Raw genomic sequence first — 20,230 nt, 5'->3', positions numbered from 1 at the left:
ACATCTCCTAGGCACCCTTTTTGCCAAGCACTGAGTGGGAGAGCCAGGAAAAATCCCGACAGCTCTGCCCTCATGAGCTGGAGGTGGGAAAGATCGTATTTTCATGAGTGACTACAACATAGGACAGGACATCAGAAGCGCCCCAAACTTTGAGCCATGGGAAGGCAGGGGAAAGAACAGTCAATTTTGCCTGAGATGATCAGGGAAGGCTGCTAGGAGGCAAAGGCGGCAAAAGGACCTTGAAGGGCTGTTTGGTGAAGGGCTAACACGTATCAATGGTGAAAGGGGGAAACAGGCTTAAGGAACACAGGTTTTGCAAAACACTGAGACTGCATATGGCAAAAGCACAGAATATAGTTGGGGTTGAGGTAGACAGACTGGCAAAAGGGCCAGGACAGGACAGCCCCGTGCACCAAGTTAAGGAGTTTGGATTTACTGGGGGAAGCAAGAGGGAACCACTGGAGATTTTTAAGCTGGAGGATGACATGATCACAGCTGGGTTAGAGGATATCTGGCAGCTGACCTAGTGGCTGGAGGTATGGAATGCAGCAATGGGTGGATAAGGACAGAAATGAAGGACTAACTTTAAGATGGATCCGGAATCCAAAAATAGAGGGTTTTCATCCCCAACATTCATATGCCCAAGAAGAGCCAATGAAGGGCCTGGGGGTTTCTGACAAGAAACAGAGAGCTGGAGGCGCAGAGGCCTGTGCTGTGACCTGCAGCATAAAAGAAGCAGACTGGCTCAGCTCCAGACCTGAGCTTTCCCGTTAGCCTGGGATTTTCTGAGTCTGGTGTGCCCCAATTGTGTGTTTCAGTCTTTTCCTTCTTGTTCAGGTTTTACCACAGGAGAATAACCTCTCCATTCTAATCTGAAATTAATTATTTATGCTTATGAACACGCTGGATGCCTGCCTGGTTTATTTATTTTTCGAATAATACATCTGAATAGGCATTCACACAAGACAGGGCAAACATAATTTTGAGGCAAAGGCCCTTTCCAACTGTTGCCCGATTAATTGTTCTAAGCCATTGTGTAGCTTTATCCTTATCCTGTGGAGTCCAAAATTTATCCCTCGCATACTAATTAGATGGCAGGTGCCTGTGTCTGACAGTCAAGATTCGCACTATCCAGCCCCACCACCTGACCCTTACAGTCTTATCTCCTGCTGCTATGAGTTTCTCCACTGGGCCAAACTCCACCCATCCACCCTCCAAGGCCCAGTTCAAACGTCTACTCTGTGAAGCCATCTCTGGATCTCCCTCGAGCGGGGAGGCCCCCCATGCTTCTGAATTTCCACTCTTTTGTTTTTGTAGCCTTCATCAGACGCTAAGCTCCCCAGGACCTTGCACGCAGTAGGTTCCTCAATGGAGCGTTTGCTGGAATAGGGGAGCCTGGTCTCCAGCTTCCCGAGAGGCAGCTAAGCACGACAGCCAAAGCGGAGCTGGGCAAAGACCAGACCCGCTTTTGGAGTCAGTGTCTACAAAGTGCTCTCGGGGGAAGGGGGCACGCGGCGAACGTCGCCCACCCGGAGCCGATCCCCCCAAGAACGCTTCACTGGGGTGGGGTTACTGCCTGGGCTGTCCCCAAGCACAGTGCACACACTTCACACATCCACAAGCCTCCTGAAACGCCTCTCCCCTCAGACCGACCTTTCCGTTTCCTTCAACGCCTCCCATCTGTTGTGTGCGTTCCAGTTTCCAACTCAGAGTCAGAACCCTCATTTCCACAGTCTCCTACAACAGCCCGGGGACGCACACAAGGCACGGGTTACTTTTCAGACGGGGATTTGGGGCTCAGGGTCCAGCGACTCGTCCAAGGTCACTCTCAAGAAGTACGAGGGCTATGACTTTGACCCAGGCCTTCTAACTCCCGGGGCAGCGCTCCTTCCAAGCCCCCCGCAAGCGGTCTGAGCTTCGAAGGAAAAAGTTAAAACGTTTAAAAGTGATTCGTATGTTCCAAAGCACGCACAAAGTGTGTTCTTCTGTGAACTGCGGAATGGGTCGCTGATAAAAGGTCCCTCTGAAGGTTTGAAGATACCCAACAAGGCTCCACAGAGGGCACTTTGGAGTCTTCCGCGAAGGCGCTAGCCCCCTAAAACCGACAATGCCCAGACGCCCCCTGCAGGCAGCGCGCTAGAGAACGCGCGTTGGCTGTTTCTGGCACGCTGAGGCCACCGTACGGCATTAAGGGTGAAGCATCGAGGCTAGCAGAGCCCGCAACCTGGCAGGTGTGCTGGCGTGGCCCTTTACCTGCCCCGCCGCGGCGGCCTGCGGCCAGGAAAAGCAGGCTGGCGACATCTGGCGGGCCGCGGGCCGAGGGAGAGGAGGCGGGGCGGCGTCTCCCTCACGTGACCGCAACGGCGCCTGGCGCGTAGTTCTGCGCCGCAGCCCCTGGGTCGGTCACGGTCTGCGCCTGCGCGGGCGCCGGCTCGCTATCGGTCCTGCGGGACGCGGGTGGCGATGGGTGAGTGCGGGGCGGGCGTGGGGAAGCACCGGGTTCCCGTAGCAAGAGGTTGGAGGGAGGGGAAATGCACCGAAGGCCCCGTTGGGGTAGCCTGCCGCCCTGGGGGCCCATCCCCGTCTTCTGCGCGCTCCAGCTGCGCTGGCTCGGCCCCTGCGGGCCCCACCCAGGCGGCGCGCACTGAATCAGTTCTGAGCCTCCTCGGCTCCCGGCTCCCCCGCCTGCCCCGGGTGTTTGTCCGGCTGCTGGGCGACCTTTCCCGCGAAGGCGTTGTCCCTTCATTCGGGCGCGCCCGAGGCTGGGGAGTCACCTCCCTAGTGCACAGGAACCGCAGGGGCGGGGAGGAGCCAGGCGCTACCTGCACTCGGGGGAAAGCGGGGCTGGCACCGCGCAAGGGCCCTTGCCTCCCGGGAGACTGGGATTTCTGCCTCACCTCGGGACCCCTGGCTGTGGAGTGTCAGAGACGGAAGAGGACTTAGTGATCTTGTCCAACCCCCTCCCCGCTTTTCACAGGTTGGGGAAATGGACGCCTGGAGAACGGTAAGTTCAGCTACATAACCTGGCAGTGCTTGTTCTGCGACACCATGTTGCATCGCGTTGTAGGAAGCTCACTTGTACAAGGATTTTCGGGGACGATGGTGGTGGTGGTGTTAGTCTCCATCCATTATTTGGTGTTCAGTTTAGCTAGATGGAGTATGTCAGCACCTCAACTTTCTGCATAACCTTTGTTTTGCACCTCACAGCTCTACCTAGCTGATCTTAATTCCCACCTTCTGTTTCTCTCTACTTGTAATCTGTGAAACAGAAGCCCTTGAAATGTGTAGTGACCTTGCCATTTTGAGCCTCCTCTGCCCGTGCTTTGAAAGGATTCCGTAGGATCAAAAGATGCTTGGACTCTTGAGGTCCCATAGTGGTTCAGAGCACAGGTTACCGCTTTGGAACTGGAGTCACCCTTAGCGTATCTCAGGGGAAAATAAGCTAGGAGTTGATTTGTCTGATCTCTCGTTTGGTAAATGAAAGCAAACTCAGATTAGTGGATTTTAAAATCAGATATTGCTTTGTCTTTGTATTGGCAAGATAGTGTCATAACTAGGGCTAGACCCAGGCTGATCTTGTTCTGAATGCTGACTCAGACCTGCTGACTAGTGGAAATTCACATCCTTTGAGAACTGGAGTCACCCTCTCCCCAGTTTTTGCAGAGACCTTTGTATTTGGATCATATCTGGATCATGCTGATCCATGTAGGCTGTACATTACAGTAAGGTTTTAGACTTTACACTGTTTTCTTAGTCACAGGAGCTTGACACTTGTAGTTGCTTGAAAGTCAAGTTCATTAACTGCTCCCTTATGATGAGATAGTTTTACGTAGCACACAAGCGTAAAGTTATGGTAAATAAATTTTGCAATAAATTGCAAAGAATTATCCACATTAATGAATAAAAGTATAAAGATCAATTTAGCAAAGAAATTTAACCATGTTCACAGTATAGGTAAACATGCAAAATTCTAAACTGCACTACCAAATAATGCTGTGCACATTATCCTTCTATTGCTAAATTAAGAACCTGTTCACACTATCCTGGTGTGTAGGATTAAACTAGAGAAAAAGCTTTAAATCTGTGAAGTCCGAGAGGGTTTCATAACATTTTTTTTCCCCATCTAGACCTATTTTTTAAATCTGAGAATCTTAATGTACAGTAATGTTCTTAAAATAGTTTGATATGGTGGTCAATAAATGGTTAACTTCTGTTAGCTGTAATTTTCCGCTTGTTTAATAACAGTACCCATTCTCAGAGTCATAAATAAACTAACCTTTATTTGCAAAATTTCAGAAAGTAATACAAGTAACATTCCAGTAAAAGTGAGCATGGACAAGATTTTTATTGTTGTTCATGTACACAAATAACTTGGCTTGTCCTGTCAAGGAGCGTACGTAAACAGCTTGTAGGTGGTGACTTTAGAATGTAAAATATTTCGTGTGCTCAGTATGTAAAAATAAAATGGTTTTGACATTCATAAATTGTCACAATATCATGTAATCATGTACATTAAATATTCTTGTTGATTTAACATTGTTTAATTCTGAAACTGAAGAAGTGCAAAGCATTACATGGGTATCAGGCATTTCTAGACTAAGTGTTAGGACTTCAAATATTGATTAATCTTAGCTTGTAAGTGTACTACTAAGAGTTTTTAACTCATGCCTATCAGCTGAAACAGTAAAAAGTAAGGATGTAGTAGACTAGTAATTATCAAACTCAATACCCGGACAAACTTCAGTGTCTAGAACGTATCTTGAAGTTAATCCTATTAAGCCCCAAAACTGCGTATATTAAGAAAGGGAGAGGAGAGAGGGAACAGATGATATTCTGGAACCTTTTTTTTTTCCTTTTAATCCTATTTTTACTGTGAATAACAGCACTAAACTGACTAACTGAAGATTTTGGGACACTTATAAGCAAGTAGAGTTAAGACGACATGCCAGCTCTCTTAAGTAGTAGTAAAAGTTTTGCTCAAAGGAAAGTACATAGCCTTAAACAGTCAAGTTATGAAACAAAGGATAGAAATAGTTGTCTCACTTAAGAATTACAAGAAAAAAAGCTGGGCACGGTGACTCACGCGTGTAATCCCAGCACTTTGGGAAGCCAAGGGAGTTTGGATCACTTGAGCTCAGGAGTTCAAGACCAGTCTGGCCAACATAGTGAAACCCCGTCACCACTAAAAATACAGAAATTAGCCAAGTGCAGTGGCACGCCTGTAATCCCAGCTACTTGGGAGGCTGAGGCAGGAGAATGACTTGAAACCGGGAGGCAGAGGTTGCAGTGAATCAGGATCGTGCCACTGCACTCCAGCCTGGGTGACATAATGAGACTCAGTCTCAACAAACAAACAAACAAACAAAAAAAACAGTAAAAGAAAATAAACCCAGACCAAGTAGGAGAAAGATAATAAAGAGGAAAAGCAATTAAAAAATGTTTAAACCGCTGGGTGCAGTGGCTCACACCTGTAACCCCAGCACTTTGGGAGTTCGAGGCAGGTGGATCACCTGAGGTCAGGGGTTCGAGACCAGCCTGACCAGTGTAGTGAAACCCTGTCTCTACTCAAAATAGAAAAATTACCGACGCGTGGTGGTGTGCACCCATAGTCCTAGCTACTTGAGGGGCTGAGACTGGAGAATCGCTTGAACCCGGGAGGCAGAGGTTGCGGTGAGCCGAGATTGCGCCACTGCACTCCAGCCTGGGCAACAGAGTGAGACTCTGTCTCAAAAAAAAAAAAATTTTTTTTTAAACTAGGTGGGCACGGTGGCTGATGCCTATAGTCCTCTTTGGGAGGCCAAGGCCAGCAGATGGCGTGAGCCCAAGGAGTTTGAGACCAGCCTGGGCAACGTGGCGAAACCCTGTCTCCACAGAACGTACAAAAATTAGCTGGGCTTGGTGGTGTGGGCCTGTGGTCCCAGGTGCTCAGATGGCTGAGGAGGGAGGATTGCTTGAGCCCAGGAGGTCAAGGCTGCAGTGAGTACACAGAGCTGTGAGGTAGCCACTGCACTTCAGCTCAGGTAACAGAGCGAAACTCTGTCTCAAAAAACAAAACAAAACAAAACAAAACTGAGAAATAGTAAAATTGGTAATTCACAAGCTGCTTCTTTGCTAGGAGTGGGAAGGTTATCAATTAGATAAACTGATAACTCTGCTCAAGAAAGAAGGGAACATATGTACACAGGTTAGAAATAATTTTTTAAAACAGCAAGTGTTGGATGGGTGCAGTGGCTTGTAAATCTCAGCATTTTGGGAGGCCAAGGCAGGAGGATCACTTGAGCCCAGGAGTTCAAGACTAGCCTAGGCAACATAGCGAGACCTTCTCTCTACTAAAAATTATTTTTAAAAGTTAGCCAAGCATGGTGGCATGCGCCTGTGGTCCTGGCTACTCAGGAGACTGAGGCCCCGAGGGTCCAGGCTGCAGTGAGCCATGATCGTACCACCGTACTCCAGTCTGGGTGACAGAACAAGACCTTGTCATTTTCTTTTTCTTTTTTTCTTTTTGGATGGAGTCTCGCTCTGTCGCCCAGGCTGGAGTGCAGTGGCACAGTCTTGGCTCCCTGCAACCTCCGCCTCCGGGGTTCAAGCTATTCTCCTGCCTCAGCCTCCCAAGTAGCTGGGACTACAGGTGTGTGCCACCACGCCTGGCGAATTTTTTGTATTTTTAGTAGAGATGTCGTTTCACCATGTTAGCCAGGATGGTCTCAATCTCCTGACCTCATTCATGATCCACCTGCCTCGGCCTCCCAAAGTGGTGGGATTACGGGTGTGAGCCACCACATGTGGCCAAGACCCTGTCTTTAAAAATAAAAATAGGCTGGGAGCAGTGGCTCATGCCTGTAATCCCAACACTTTGGGAGGCCAAGGCGAGTGAAACACTTGAGCCCAAGAGTTTGAGACCACTGTGGACAACATAGTGAGACCCTGTCTCTACAAAAAAAAAAAAAAAGGCTATATGAATTAAACCAGAATTTTTTTTTTTTTAAAGGAAATCCAGTTATCAAAATTGACTTGAGAAGAGAGAACCTAACAGAACAATAACAATGGAAGAAATTGGGAACATTATCACAAAGCTGTCATCCTGCCAAACTCCAGGCTCAGGTGATGTCACAGGTGAATTCTTTTAAACTTCAAGGAACAGATCATTTTGATAAGGTTTAAATTGTTCTACAGTATGATGGGGGGGTCGGGGAATCACATACTCTTCTTACAAAGCCAGTGGAACATTGATACTGGCACTTAATGTGAAGATAGCATTAAAACTGGAAACTTATCTGAGTGCTAAGGCTTATGCCCATAATCCCAACACCTTGGGAGGCTGAGACAGAAGGATTGCTTGAGCCAAGGAGCTTCAGACCAGCCTGAGCAACACAGAGTGACCCTGTCTCTACAAAAAAGTGAAAAATTAGCCAGGCATGGTGATGCACGTTGTGGTCCCAGCTGGGAGAATTGCTTGAGGCTGGGAGCTTGAGGCTGCAGTGAGCCATGATTGTACCACTGCACCCCAGCCTGGGTGACAGAGGGAGGCCCTGTCTTGTAAAAGAAGAAAAAAAAAATGACAACATGATCTGTTATGAACAATAATATGAAATTTTAAAATATTACCAAATGGAAGTTAGCAGTATGATAAAAGAATATTTCACCACAGCCAAGTAGCATTTATCTACATATTACAAGGGTGAGTAATCACCAAGAAATACACTAACATAATACACCAAATGAATAAGTCAGAAAAGACTAATAAATTAGCTTGCCTTTGTTGAGTACCTACTGTACACTAGACTGTTCTCCCGGGCACTTTACATGTTATTAGCTCAGTTAATTGAGCTAGTCTATGAGGTAGTTAACAGCCGTGTTTTATAAAGAGAGTAAGCTATAGAGTGACTTGTCAAAGGTCACACAGTACGTGTGTGGTGGAGCTAGGATTTAAACCCAGGTAATTAGTAGGTTCCGGAGGCTGTACTCTTAAATATTGCACTGGCTCTATCTCCAGTGTTTGTATGATCATCTCAGGAGCTTCCTAAAAGCATTTGACCAAAGTTTAAGATAGACTTTTGAGTTATTGGTGGTGGGAAGGTGTGGAGGTGATTGAACTTCAGTACAACAATAATAAATGTATATTTCCTTCCCACGTTTGAAAATTCTCTCAGTTTGACTTATCAGTTGACTAGAAAAATTGAATCCTTTTTTATTTTATTTATTTATTTATTTATTTTTGAGACGGAGCCTTGCTGTGTTGCCCAGACTGGAGTGCAGTGGTGCAATCTTGGCTCACTGCACCTTGCCTCCTGGGTTCAGGCAGTTCTCTTGCCTCAGCCTCCTGAGTAGCTGAGATTACAGATGCCTGGCTAAATTTTGTATTTTTAGTACAGATAGCGTTTCTCCATGTTGGCCAGGCTGGTCTCGAACTTCTGACCTCAAGTGATCTGCCTGCTTCGGCCTCCCAAAGTGCTGGGATTACAGGTGTAAACTACCGCGTCTGGCCTGGAATCCATTTTTAATGGGAAGCACAATTTCATAGTTAATAGTTAGGGGCAGAAGCTGAAGTTATAATTGCAGCTCTGCTAATTCTTAGAATGAATATAGATTGAAGTCTTGGGGTTTTGGCATAATTTGTGAGATGAAATTATGTGATAGCAGTAGGAAGGCCTCTTTCACTTCACGTTTACAGTACAGTCCTACAGATGGGTGGGGGTGGATGATAAACGGGGAGGAAGGATACTTGAGTGGAAATAAATCTTATATAACTCAGCTGATCAGTGAATGTTTTTGTGTCTTGATGATTTGTTTCCCTGTGTAAACTTGAAAACTGCTAGGACCTGGATTATGAACACTGAGATGACAAGAACTTCCTGTTTAAAACCAAAAGCCAACTAATGATAATCCCTAGGGAGTTCCCACAGGTGTCAAGAAAAATATAAGAACTATGATTATATATATATGTAATTATATGGGGATTATAATGATTATAATTTATTATAATCCTTTATTATAATTTAACTTTGTTCAGGAAGTATTTGTCCAATAAGAAGAAAGAATTACACATAAAAGAGAAGGCAAAATTTTTTGCAAGTGATCTTTTACATTGTGGAAACTGAAACAAATTCACCAAAAAACTGAGACATAGTAAGAATTCAGTAAGTTAGCTGGTTCTAACCTTAATACCCAAGAATTGTTAGTTTTTTTCTTATGCAAACAAAAACTAATTAGAAAATTGATGGAAATAAATAGCCTATGAATAATAATAATCAGGCAGGGCAAAGTGGCTCATGTCAGTAATCCCTCTTTGGGAGACTGAGGCAGCAGGATCGCTTGAGCCCAGAAGTTGAAGACCAACCTGGGCAACATAGTGAAATCCCATCTCAAAAAGAAAAAAATTAAAAAATTTAAAACAAGGCCGGGCGCGGTGGCTCAAGCCTGTAATCCCAGCACTTTGGGAGGCTGAGGCTGGCAGGTCACTTGAGGCCAGGAGTTTGAGACCAGCCTGGCCAATGTGGCAAAACCTTGTCTCTACTAAAAATATAAAAATTAGCAGGGCATGGTGGCACACACCTATCATCCCAGCTACTTGGGAGGCTGAGGCAGGAGAATGGCATAAACCCGGGAGGCGGAGCTTGCAGTGAGCTGAGATCCGGCCACTGCACTCCAGCCTGGGCAACAGAGCGAGACTCCGTCTCCAAAAAAAAAAAAAAAAATTTAAAACAAAATGTAATAGTAACCAAAAAGGTAAAATACATTGATGTAAGAAATAAGATCTATGTGAAGAAAATCTTAATGCTTTAAGGTTTGCAAAAAGTTGTAAATAAATAGGAAGATACCAAGTTCTTGCAAAGTTAACATTCAATTTTGAAAAGATGATCAGTATTTAGAATTAAAATAGACTTGCCATGTCGTGTCTGTCATTCCCTCCAGACAGCTAGTCAATGACCTCCTGCTGTACATGGCCTTGATACCTTCTATGATTGTACTTATCTCCCTATAGTGGCCAGACTGGTCTTGAACTCCTGACTTCAAGTGATCCGCCCACCTCGGCCTCCCAAAGTACTGGGATTACAGGCATGAGCCACTGTGCCCGGCTACCTGGCCTATTTTTACTATATATGCATCATTTTGTGGATACATCTTCCGCCATAGAACACCAACAGGATTTTGGGAAAGAGTACACGGAAGTTTACCTGAGAAAAGTGAGAGGACCAGAAAAACTGTAATAATTCTCTTTGGAGGGGAAGCCCTACTAGGTGATGAACTGTATTCTGATGCTGCAATAGGTTAAAACAGGTTAGGACTAGAGAAGAAGTACTAGGCTCTTTGTGGAAAAGAATGGAGTGCAGAAATAAACGCGAATGCCCATGGGTATTTAGATTATGCTGCGACTACTGGAAACAAAGTTCATCAGTGATGTTGGCAGTCTCTTGTCTTTGCCTCACTTCTTATACTGATATGCCAGAGAGATTACAGTGTACGTGATAAATGAAACCATAAAAATTATGGAAGGGCCTGTAATCTGAGCACTTTGGGAGGCTGAGGCTGGCAGGTCACTTGAGGCCAGGAGTTTGAGACCAGCCTGGCCAATGTGGCAAAACCTTGTCTCTACTAAAAATATAAAAATTAGCAGGGCATGGTGGCACACACCTATCATCCCAGCTACTTGGGAGGCTGAGGCAGAAGAATCACTTGAACCAGAAAGGTAGAGGTTGCAGTGAGCCGAGATCATACCACTGCACTCCATCCTAGATGATAGAGTGAGACTCTCTCAAAAAAAAAAAAAGGTTGTGGAAGGAAGCCTGGATTACTTGTTTGTAATTTTGGAGTAATGAAGACCTTCTGAGGAGAACAGGAAATCTAGAAGTTGAGATATTTAATATCCAAATTAAGAACTTTAGTGTATAAAAATGATATAGACATGGAAAAATTATTTGCCATAATTTGACTAATATAACTAGATTCATTTTCTTCATATCCAAAAGGTATTTTACAAATCAGTAAGACAACCAAAGCGCCAGCAGAAAAATGGGCAACATATATGAAAAATATAGAGTAAAGAAGTGGTCAGTAGAAATGAAAGATGCTGAATCATATTCAGAATTTTAAATGGCAGGCAAGGTGGCTCACTCCTTGTAATCCCAGCACCTTGGGAAGCTGAGGCATGAGGATCACTTGAGGCTAGAGGTTGGAGACCAGGCTGGCTAACGTAAGACCTCTTCTCTACAAAAAAAAAAAGTAAAAAAAAAAAAAAAAGGTGGAATGTGGTGCTGTGTGCCTGTAGTTCCAGCTACTCAGGAGGCTGAGGCAGGAGGGTCATTTGAACCTAGGAGTTCAAGGTTATGGTAAACCATGATTGTTCTACTGCATCCTGGCCTGGGCAACAGAATGAGACATTGTCTCAAAAAAAAAAAAGTTTTTAATGGCAAAAGAATTCACATGGTATAGGTACAAGGTTGCCCATTGCTGCATTGTTTAAAGGCAAAATAGAAAAAAATAATACCCAAAGGAATAGTTCTACTATAAGGACACATGCACATCCATGTTCACTGCAGCACTATTCACAATAGCAAAGACATGGAATCAACCTAAATGCCCATCAGTAGTATAAGGATAAAGAAAACGTGGTCTACATACACCATGGAATACTATGCAGTCATAAAAAGAACAAGATCGTGTCCTTTGCCGGAACATGGATGGAGCTGGAAGCCATTATTCTTCGCAAACTAACTCAGGAACAGAAAACCAAATACCACACGTTCTCACTTATAAGTGGAAGCTGAATGATGTGAACTCACGGACACATAGAGGGGAACAATAGACACTGGGGCCTATAGGAGGGTGGAGGGTGGGAGGAGGGAGAGGATCAGGAAAAATAACTAATGGGTACTGGGCTTAATACCTGGGTGACAAAATAAACTGTACAACAAACCCCATGGCACAAGTTTATCTACATAACAAACTTTCACATGTACCTCTGAACTTAAAAAATTTTTTAAAAGACCAGGCCAGTGGCTCATGCCTGTAATTCCAGCACTTTGGGAGGCCGAGGTGGATGGATCGCTTGAGGCCAGGAGTCCAAGACCAGACTGGCCAACATGTTGATACCGTCTTTACTAAAAATACAAAAATTAGCCAGGCATGGTGGCAGGCGCCTGTAATCCCAGCTACTCGGGAGGCTGAGGCAGGAGAATCACTTGAACCCAGGAGATGGAGGTTGCGGTGAGCCGAGATCGTGCCACTGCATTCCAGCCTGGGCAGGAAAGCAAGACTCTGCCTCAAAAAAAAAAAAAAAAAAATTAAAAAAAGAAAAGGTGGGTGGGGGCAGGTTTAATTAGACCTTTCCTCTAGACACTTCTGGAAGGTCTTGGAATTAAAAACATACAGCTTTTATAAACCCACTCACACACTTGGCAAGCTGAATTGTCCACAGACTTTTCCAAACCTTAATAATATAAAACAAAACCATAAAAAATAATAATAAAAAAAAAGCAACCATAAATAGGAGATAGAATAAATTGTATGCAGTGCAGTCATTTCAGAGTACGGTGCAACCATTCTAAACCCTGAGGTATCTCTGTGCTGATGTTAGATTCCAAAATGCATTGTTACACACCTCACTTTTTTCGCTTGGTAGTGTGGGTGTTTCTTTTGAAAATGATGAGTAGGTTGGAAGAGGGCAGGGAATAGGGGTGGGTAAGGTGAACAGAGTCAAGCTGATTGCTGCAGAGTCCCTGGCATTAGTTCAGGTGAGATGAGACCCGAGTAGGCCAGTGAGCCTGGAGGAGAGGCTTTCTGTGTGTTTAATTGATTTCCAGCTTTTTTTCTCTATTCATTTAGGTAATACACATTTCTTTTGTGAATTTTTATTTAAATTTTTGTTGTTGTTGTTACTGGATCTACAAACAGCCCAACTCCAAGGAATCTGGCATCTGTCAATGGAGCATACAGGTGACTTCATAATCTAACCACATTAGTAACTGGCAAAATTGGAAGTAATTTCTCTCTGTTTAAATGGCAGTGAAACAAATTTTCAGAGCAGGTTTCTTCAACTGAACAAAATATTTTGAACCTTAGAGGTGGTATGGCTCTCCTGATCAGGGAGGGACTGTGAAAGGTTTGAGCTCTGACACTGCCCAGCTCTCTGGATACAACCAAGTGACTTTCTTTGAGTGGGGAGAAGTTTCCTGACTCCTCATACTACCTTCCTTAGGGTAGACTTTGGGCCTGCAGTGATACTAGTCCTAACTTGCTCTTAGTTAAGAAGAGTTCATCTTTAGAAACATGACAGCAAAGCAACTCAAACTCCAAAGAGGCATTAGGCCATAGATTTTCTTAATAATAGTCTACATTTTCTTAATAATACATTTTCTTAATAATACATTTTCTTAATAATAGTCTATATGCTTAGAAAAGGACATACAGATCTTAGTGTAACATACTTAAATAAAATAGTTTCTTTCATCTGCTTCATAAGAGAAAGCAAAATATTTTGGCCGGGCACAGTGACTTACGCCTATAATCCCAGCACCTTGAGAGGCTGAGGCGGTTGAATCACTTCAGCCCAGAAGCTCGAGACCAGCCTGGGCAACATGGTGAAACCCCATCTCTACAAAAAATACAAAAATTGGGCCGGGCGCTGTGGCCCACACCTGTAATCCTAGCACTTTGGGAGGCCGAGGCAGGCGAATCACCTGACGTAAGGAGTTCGAGACCAGCCTGGCCAACACGGCAAAACTCCGTCTCTACTGAAAATACAAAAACTAGCCAGGCATGGGTGGTGCGCACCTGTAATCCCAGCTACTCAGGAGGCTGAGGCAGTAAAATTGCTTGAACCCAGGAGGCAGAGGTTGCATTGAGCCAAGACTGTGCTACTATACTGCAGCCTGGGCGACAGAGTGAGACTCCATCTCAAAAAAAAAAAAAATTAACCAGGTGTAGTGGCATGTGCCTGTAGTCCCAGCTAGTCAGAGGGCTGAGATGGGAGGATTGCTTGACCCCAGGAGGTTGAGGCTGCAGTGAGCCAAGATTGCACCACTGCATTCCAGCCTGGGCAACAAAGTGAGACACTATCTCAAAAAAAAGAAAAAAAAAATTATATATATATAATGTAGTATTGTTCAGAGGGTCTTGGGATTTTCCTGAGGGTCCTAACCTACTTCTCTGTCCTCATCAGCTACCCATCCTTCTCCACCTACGTTGTGCCCCTGCAGGCACACACAGGTAACCTCCAAGAGTGCAGTGTCGGTGCTCCTTTAGCCCAACACCTATGCCTTAGCCTGTGCTGCTCCACTGGCTAAAATGTGCTTCACCCTTACGTGCATAGTGACACTTATTCAGCTTTCAGAGTCGAGCCCAGGGGTCATGTTCTGCCTGTCATTCCCTCCAGACAGCTGATGAATGACCTCCTGCTCTACGGGGCCTTGATACCTTACATGATTTCATTTATCTCCCTGTTGTCTAATTATTTGCATGTTTTATCTCCCCTGACATAGGTACCTGACATAACTATTTAATTTTTACTTTCCATCTAAATACCACTAAAAATTCAAAATTAATCCTACACTGAACCTTAAACACTTCTTTATTTTTAATAACTATATGTCTCATCCTGTGGATACATCTTCACTTACACATTGTGTCCTTTACTGTTGAGCATTTGTGTTCAGTATTTGCTGTTAAAAGCCTGGCTGTGACTATCTTATGGCTGAATCTTTGTGTACATGTTGTGTGAATTGTTTTCTTAATCTGCCGTCTTAGAAGGAAAATTATGGTTGTGTATGTGTTCCATATTCGTTATGCATCGGTGGCTCTGGCAGATACATGCCCCTTAGGAACTAATGCTTTCTGATTCTTTCTGTGCCTCAGCTCTGTGCTTTTTACTTTGAGAGTGATCATGGTTTTCCTTAACATCTTTTGTCCTGAATGTTGAGCAGTTCACCACAGCATGTGTGTAGTATGAGGAGGAAAAAAAACATAAAGAACTTGGCAATTTTTTGTTCCAAGTGAAAGACCTAGACAGTTTTTTGTTGTTTTTATTATTTCCCATTGCAACCCTTAAATATGGTTTGGATTGCTTCCACCTCGTGGCTGTTGTGAATAGTACTTCTGTGAACGTGGGTGTTCAAGGTCTTTGAGGCTGCGCTTTCAATTATTTTGGTTATAGCCCCAGAAGTAGGATAGTAGGATTGTTGGATCGTATGTTTTTTTTTTTTTTTTTTTTTTGTTAGCAGGATATTACTCTTTCACCCAGGCTGGAACACAGTGACATGAACACAGCTCACTGCAGCCTCAACTTCCTGGGCTCAAGAGGTCCTTCTGCCTCCACCTTCCCAGTAGTTGGGACTGCAGGTGCACGCCACCATGCCCTGCGAATTTATTTTGATTTTTGTAGAGGCAGAGTCTCACCATGTTGCCTAGGCTGGGCACAAATTTGTGGCCTCATGCAATCCTCCCGCCTTGGTCTTCCAAAGTGCTGGGATGACAGGTGTGAGCCACTGCGCCTGACTACTATTTTTAATTTTTAAATTACTGTTATTTTTAAAAACAAGAGTCTTGCTCTGTTGCCCAGGCTAGAGTGCAGTGGTGCAATCATGGCTCACCGCAGCCTTGACCTCCCTGGCTCAACTGATCCTCCCACCTCAGCATCCCACATAGCTGGGGCTACAGGCGTGTGCTACCATGCCCAGCTAATTTTTAACTTTTTTGTAGGCATGGGATCTCTCTATGTTGCCCACGCTGGTCTCAAGCTCCTGATTCAAGCAGTCCTCCCGCCCCAGCCTTCCAAAGTGCTGGGATTACAGGCATGAGCCACCATGCCTGGCCAGTCTCTTACTGTTAAGGAATTAAAATCCAGTTAAAAAATATTTAGCCTCATATATATATTTCTAATATATGGAAGTTTGTATATATTTCTATTATATCTAAGATATAATACAATTGTCATGTTATCCCCCAAATAAAGGTGATCTCCAAGATCAGCACTGGAAGGTAGGAATTGTTCGGTATGACCCAACTATTTGGATCTGGATTTTTTCAGGGAGGAGGAATCAGATTTAGATGACTGGCAAGGAAAGATTGTACATTTTACAGAAGGAGGTGTTTTATAGGGGTGGAACTTTGGCTTAGTTCCTGTCATTTTCAGCAGTATCTAGTATAGCTACCTCTTATCTCAGGGCAGCCTCACAAAGTCATTGCCATCTGTGATATGGTAGCAGAGATATGAGCCCTGGAGTCAGTCAGACTTCATTTCAGAATGCTGACCCCACCAGTTACTAGCTGTGCCTTGAACAGAACAAAAGAGAATACTGGTTTTGTTCATTTGTAAAACTGGAAAAATAATACTTTATGGAGTTGCTTTGAGAATTCATATATGAAAATAGAGTGCATGGTACATACCTGCAGGCCCTCCTTGCACCCATCATCCCACACCTCCACCTTCCAAGGTGCATGTTCAGTGTCCCTTACCTGTGTTCCCGCAATGGTTGGTTATCATAGAAGCTGTCACATTGGTGTACTTGTCCACGTTGGCACATTCTATTAGTTTGTGAGTTCCTTATCTTTGAATCTCTAGCAACTTAGCAGAGGACCTAGCTCATAGTAGGTACCAAAGAAGTGTAAATATTAATAGAATGAATGTATGTCTTGCTGTTTTACTTCTCATGGGAGGAATGTGTGCCTATTTCAGCAGGACGATAGATACCGTTATATAGTGTAGTCAGTAATTACGAACTAGTCTAGTGGCTCTGAAAATTATTGCTGTTAGGACTCCTTTATACTCTTAAAAATTATTGTGGGCCCCAAACAGCCTTTGTTTATGTGGACTGATATCAGGGTCTTTAGGAATTTAAAATTAAAATATGATTTTTGAGGTAATGATAAACATGTTAATCATTTGAGGTAATGATTACATGTTAACACATTTTCATGAAAAATAACATTCATTCCTCCCATTTTTTTCTAATGATTTTACAGTCATTAGAAAATATTTTACAGTTTTCTAAGCCTCTTGCATGTCTAATTTAAAAGACAGATGGAGTTTACTGTTTACTGCAGTCTGTTGTGATAAGTCGTTTTGATTAAAGTATATGCAAAAAATCGAGCCTCACATAGATATGTAGTTTGAAAAAGGAAAACCTCCTGGACTCCCAAAAGGATCTCAGGGACTTCCAGGGGTCTTCTGAGAACGCGTGAAGAATCCCCGATGTAGTCTGAAAAGGAAAGTGTGGTGTCCAGATATTAGAGGATGGATTAGGGAGAAATCCCATGTGTTTAGCTCTCTATAAAACGGGTTTACCCGTTGTCATTTATTATTTGTAGGTTAAAAAAAGTCCTTCATGAAAAAGAAAGATCTTAAGCAACATGATGGATTCAGAAGCTCATGAAAAGAGGTCACCAATACTAACATCTTCAAAACAAGATATATCACCTCATATTACAAATGTTGGTGAGATGAAGCATTACTTGTGTGGCTGCTGTGCAGCCTTCAACAATGTCGCAATCACATTTCCCATTCAGAAGGTCCTCTTTCGACAACAGCTGTATGGCATCAAAACACGGGATGCAATACTTCAGTTGAGAAGGGATGGATTTCGAAATTTGTATCGTGGAATCCTTCCCCCATTGATGCAGAAGACAACTACACTTGCACTTATGTTTGGTCTCTATGAAGATTTATCCTGCCTTCTCCACAAGCATGTCAGTGCTCCAGAGTTTGCAACCTGTGGCGTGGCGGCAGTGCTTGCAGGGACAACAGAAGCAATTTTCACTCCACTGGAAAGAGTTCAGACATTGCTTCAAGACCACAAGCATCATGACAAATTTACCAACACTTATCAGGCTTTCAAGGCACTGAAATGTCATGGAATTGGAGAGTATTATCGGGGCTTGGTGCCCATTCTTTTCCGGAATGGACTCAGCAATGTCTTGTTTTTTGGCCTTCGAGGTCCCATTAAGGAGCATCTGCCTACCGCGACGACTCACAGTGCTCATTTGGTCAATGATTTTATCTGTGGAGGTCTATTGGGTGCCATGTTGGGATTCTTGTTTTTTCCAATTAATGTTGTAAAAACTCGCATACAGTCTCAGATTGGTGGGGAATTTCAGTCTTTCCCCAAGGTTTTCCAAAAAATCTGGCTGGAACGGGACAGAAAACTGATAAATCTTTTCAGAGGTGCCCATCTGAATTACCATCGGTCCCTTATTTCTTGGGGCATAATCAATGCAACTTATGAGTTCTTGTTAAAGGTTATATGAAAAATACCATCAGTTAAGTGCCATTTATCAACTGAATAGACCTTCTAAGAAGAATGCAGTTTGACCTCTTTCTTAATTGGCCGAATACAAGTTGGTGTCATGACTCCAGGGCACAGTGAGTTATGGGCAAAGCTGTTTTCCTTCAGCATCAACAAAACAGAATAAAAGGTTCCAGTAGGAAAATACAAAGTTTTTTGTTTTGTTTTGTTTTCTGTTTTGTTTTGTTCGGTTTTTTTTTTTTATCATTACCTAAGAGCTTTAGGCTAATTGCCTGGAAAATAGCTGTCCATCTGATGGCCTTTGACAGGGAACCTAATCCCCAAGATAGGATTCTTTTTCTCAAACCGGCCTTGAAGTCTCCTGCATTGAAACATAAGTGGCTGTGACTGGCCAGAGAGAAGGTCCTCAGGGGCCAGGGGCTCCTCAAGCTTCCTTTGTTACTCCATTGCTTGCTTCTCTGCCCTCAGGAGCAGCTGCAGAGGACCTTCTTCATTAGGCTCAAGCATATGACAAAGGGGCAGAACAGAGAAGACAAACAGCTTATTAGGTATAGCCTTTTCATGATAAATTGCTTGTATTATTTTTGAAACTAAGCACCTGTTGGATAGTCATTGTACTGTCTCTGTTTAGATATGGTAGATCAAGGAGCTATGAAAGTTCTCGTTTTGCTTTCTAGGTTTGGAAGTTTTCTGTTTGATTCTGACTGTGACCTTCAACCCTTCCAAAATGTCCTTATAATTTCACTTATTTCATTGCCAAAAGATGAAGGGACTTAAATTTTGTTATAGGTGTTCCATCCTGTTAACAAGTTTTCATTTTGTGTATAGATCAAATTCTGTTTAGCTTGGTTCCTTTCAGTTATTGGTGCCATCTCAGCAAAGGTCTGTGGTTATTTTTCCCCTTGAGTAGGAGTTGGTCATATTCAAACATCCTGTTCTCTTAAAACTCTCCTTTTAAAAAGTAAACGCTTCCATAACATTTTGTTTTGGAAGTCTATTAATGGAATCCCACTTACTTCCCCCTAGTTTCTAAATGTTACAGAGGGGGGAAAAGACTCAGGATAGTTTTAACCACCGCGCCCCCCCGCCCCAGTGTTCGCCGTCTTTTATTTTACTCTTGGAAATAGAGACTCCATTAGGGTTTTGACACTTTGGGAACCCCGTTTTACCATTGTGTCAGTAAAACAATAAGATAATTTGAGAGCATACAATCTAAATAAAGACATTCGAAGGGTTAGTTTGAATTCTAAAAGTAGGTAATAACCAAATAGCATTCTCATCCCTTAACAGACGAAAACTTTGTCAAAGGAATTAGAAAATGTGAAAATATTTTTTCCAGATGAAACTCATATGCCACTTCCAATTGACTAATGAAATATAAGAGACAGACTGAAAAAGTGGATTATGAATCTTAAAACCCTTTCTGTAAATATTATGTAGCTAAAGATTGATTTCCAGCTTCTGACATGACGGTAGGTTTCTTGTTAACCAGTTTTTCTTCTTTCTGGGTAATTGCATGTGAATATATGCACATACTGACCAAAATAAAATCGGGGCTGCAACTTGGTAGTTTACTGAAAGTTCCTGGGCAAATAGTCCATAAAAGCTGTTTACCTCTAAATGCACTAAGGCTGGTTAAATACAGTGAACATCCTTCTTCCAGCTGTAAAGGATGAAGTGTATTAAGCATTGGCCAGGCAGTAATAAAGGTAAATAGCTCTACAGCAGCTCTGTCTGACAATGTTGTGCTGGATATTGCAGTTTGCTTTCAAGGTGCAGATGTAAGGATTTAAAAAAAATAATAATTTGGCACCAAATAAATATGAGTAGCGTCCTTTGGCCTATTAAATAGAGTCAGGATTTGAAGGGAATTGAGTTTGAGAAATGAATAAATAAAGGCACCTTGGTGCCTGACCCCCTCATTCATGTGTGTGACTCTGTCAGTAGGTGTGTCCAGCTCCTCAGCCCAGGGCAGGTGGGTTAGCCTGGGAATA

The 20,230-nt window shown here is 43.4% G+C and overlaps 1 protein-coding gene across 3 annotated transcripts; it reads left to right on the top strand.

The window, feature by feature from the left end:
* Positions 1-904: 904 nt before the first annotated feature.
* On the top strand, positions 905-18,291 carry SLC25A51 (solute carrier family 25, member 51). Of its 3 annotated transcripts, XM_011993737.1 has the most exons (4): positions 2,408-2,467; positions 2,978-3,004; positions 6,989-7,113; positions 17,302-18,291. In XM_011993737.1, exon 4 carries the CDS (start codon positions 17,344-17,346, stop codon positions 18,235-18,237), a length of 894 nt encoding a protein of 297 aa, XP_011849127.1. In that variant the 5' UTR covers positions 2,408-2,467; positions 2,978-3,004; positions 6,989-7,113; positions 17,302-17,343; the 3' UTR covers positions 18,238-18,291. The 3 variants fall into 3 exon arrangements, with proteins under 3 accessions (XP_011849125.1, XP_011849127.1, XP_011849126.1); XM_011993735.1 differs by lacking the exon at positions 2,978-3,004 and having other exon boundaries at positions 905-2,467; XM_011993736.1 differs by having other exon boundaries at positions 2,425-3,004.
* The last annotated feature ends 1,939 nt before the right edge of the window (positions 18,292-20,230 follow it).

The sequence above is a fragment of the Mandrillus leucophaeus genome, unplaced genomic scaffold, assembly GCF_000951045.1.
Source record: "Mandrillus leucophaeus isolate KB7577 unplaced genomic scaffold, Mleu.le_1.0 Scaffold433, whole genome shotgun sequence".
Classification (NCBI taxonomy): Eukaryota; Metazoa; Chordata; class Mammalia; order Primates; family Cercopithecidae; genus Mandrillus; species Mandrillus leucophaeus.
The sequence above is the reverse complement of the archived record's forward strand: the minus strand, read 5'-3'. Positions and strand labels throughout refer to the sequence as shown.

Excerpts from the sequence above, each read along its gene's own strand:
- SLC25A51 (XM_011993735.1), top strand. The coding sequence starts at position 17,344 with ATGATGGATTCAGAAGCTCATGAAAAGAGGTCACCAATACTAACATCT.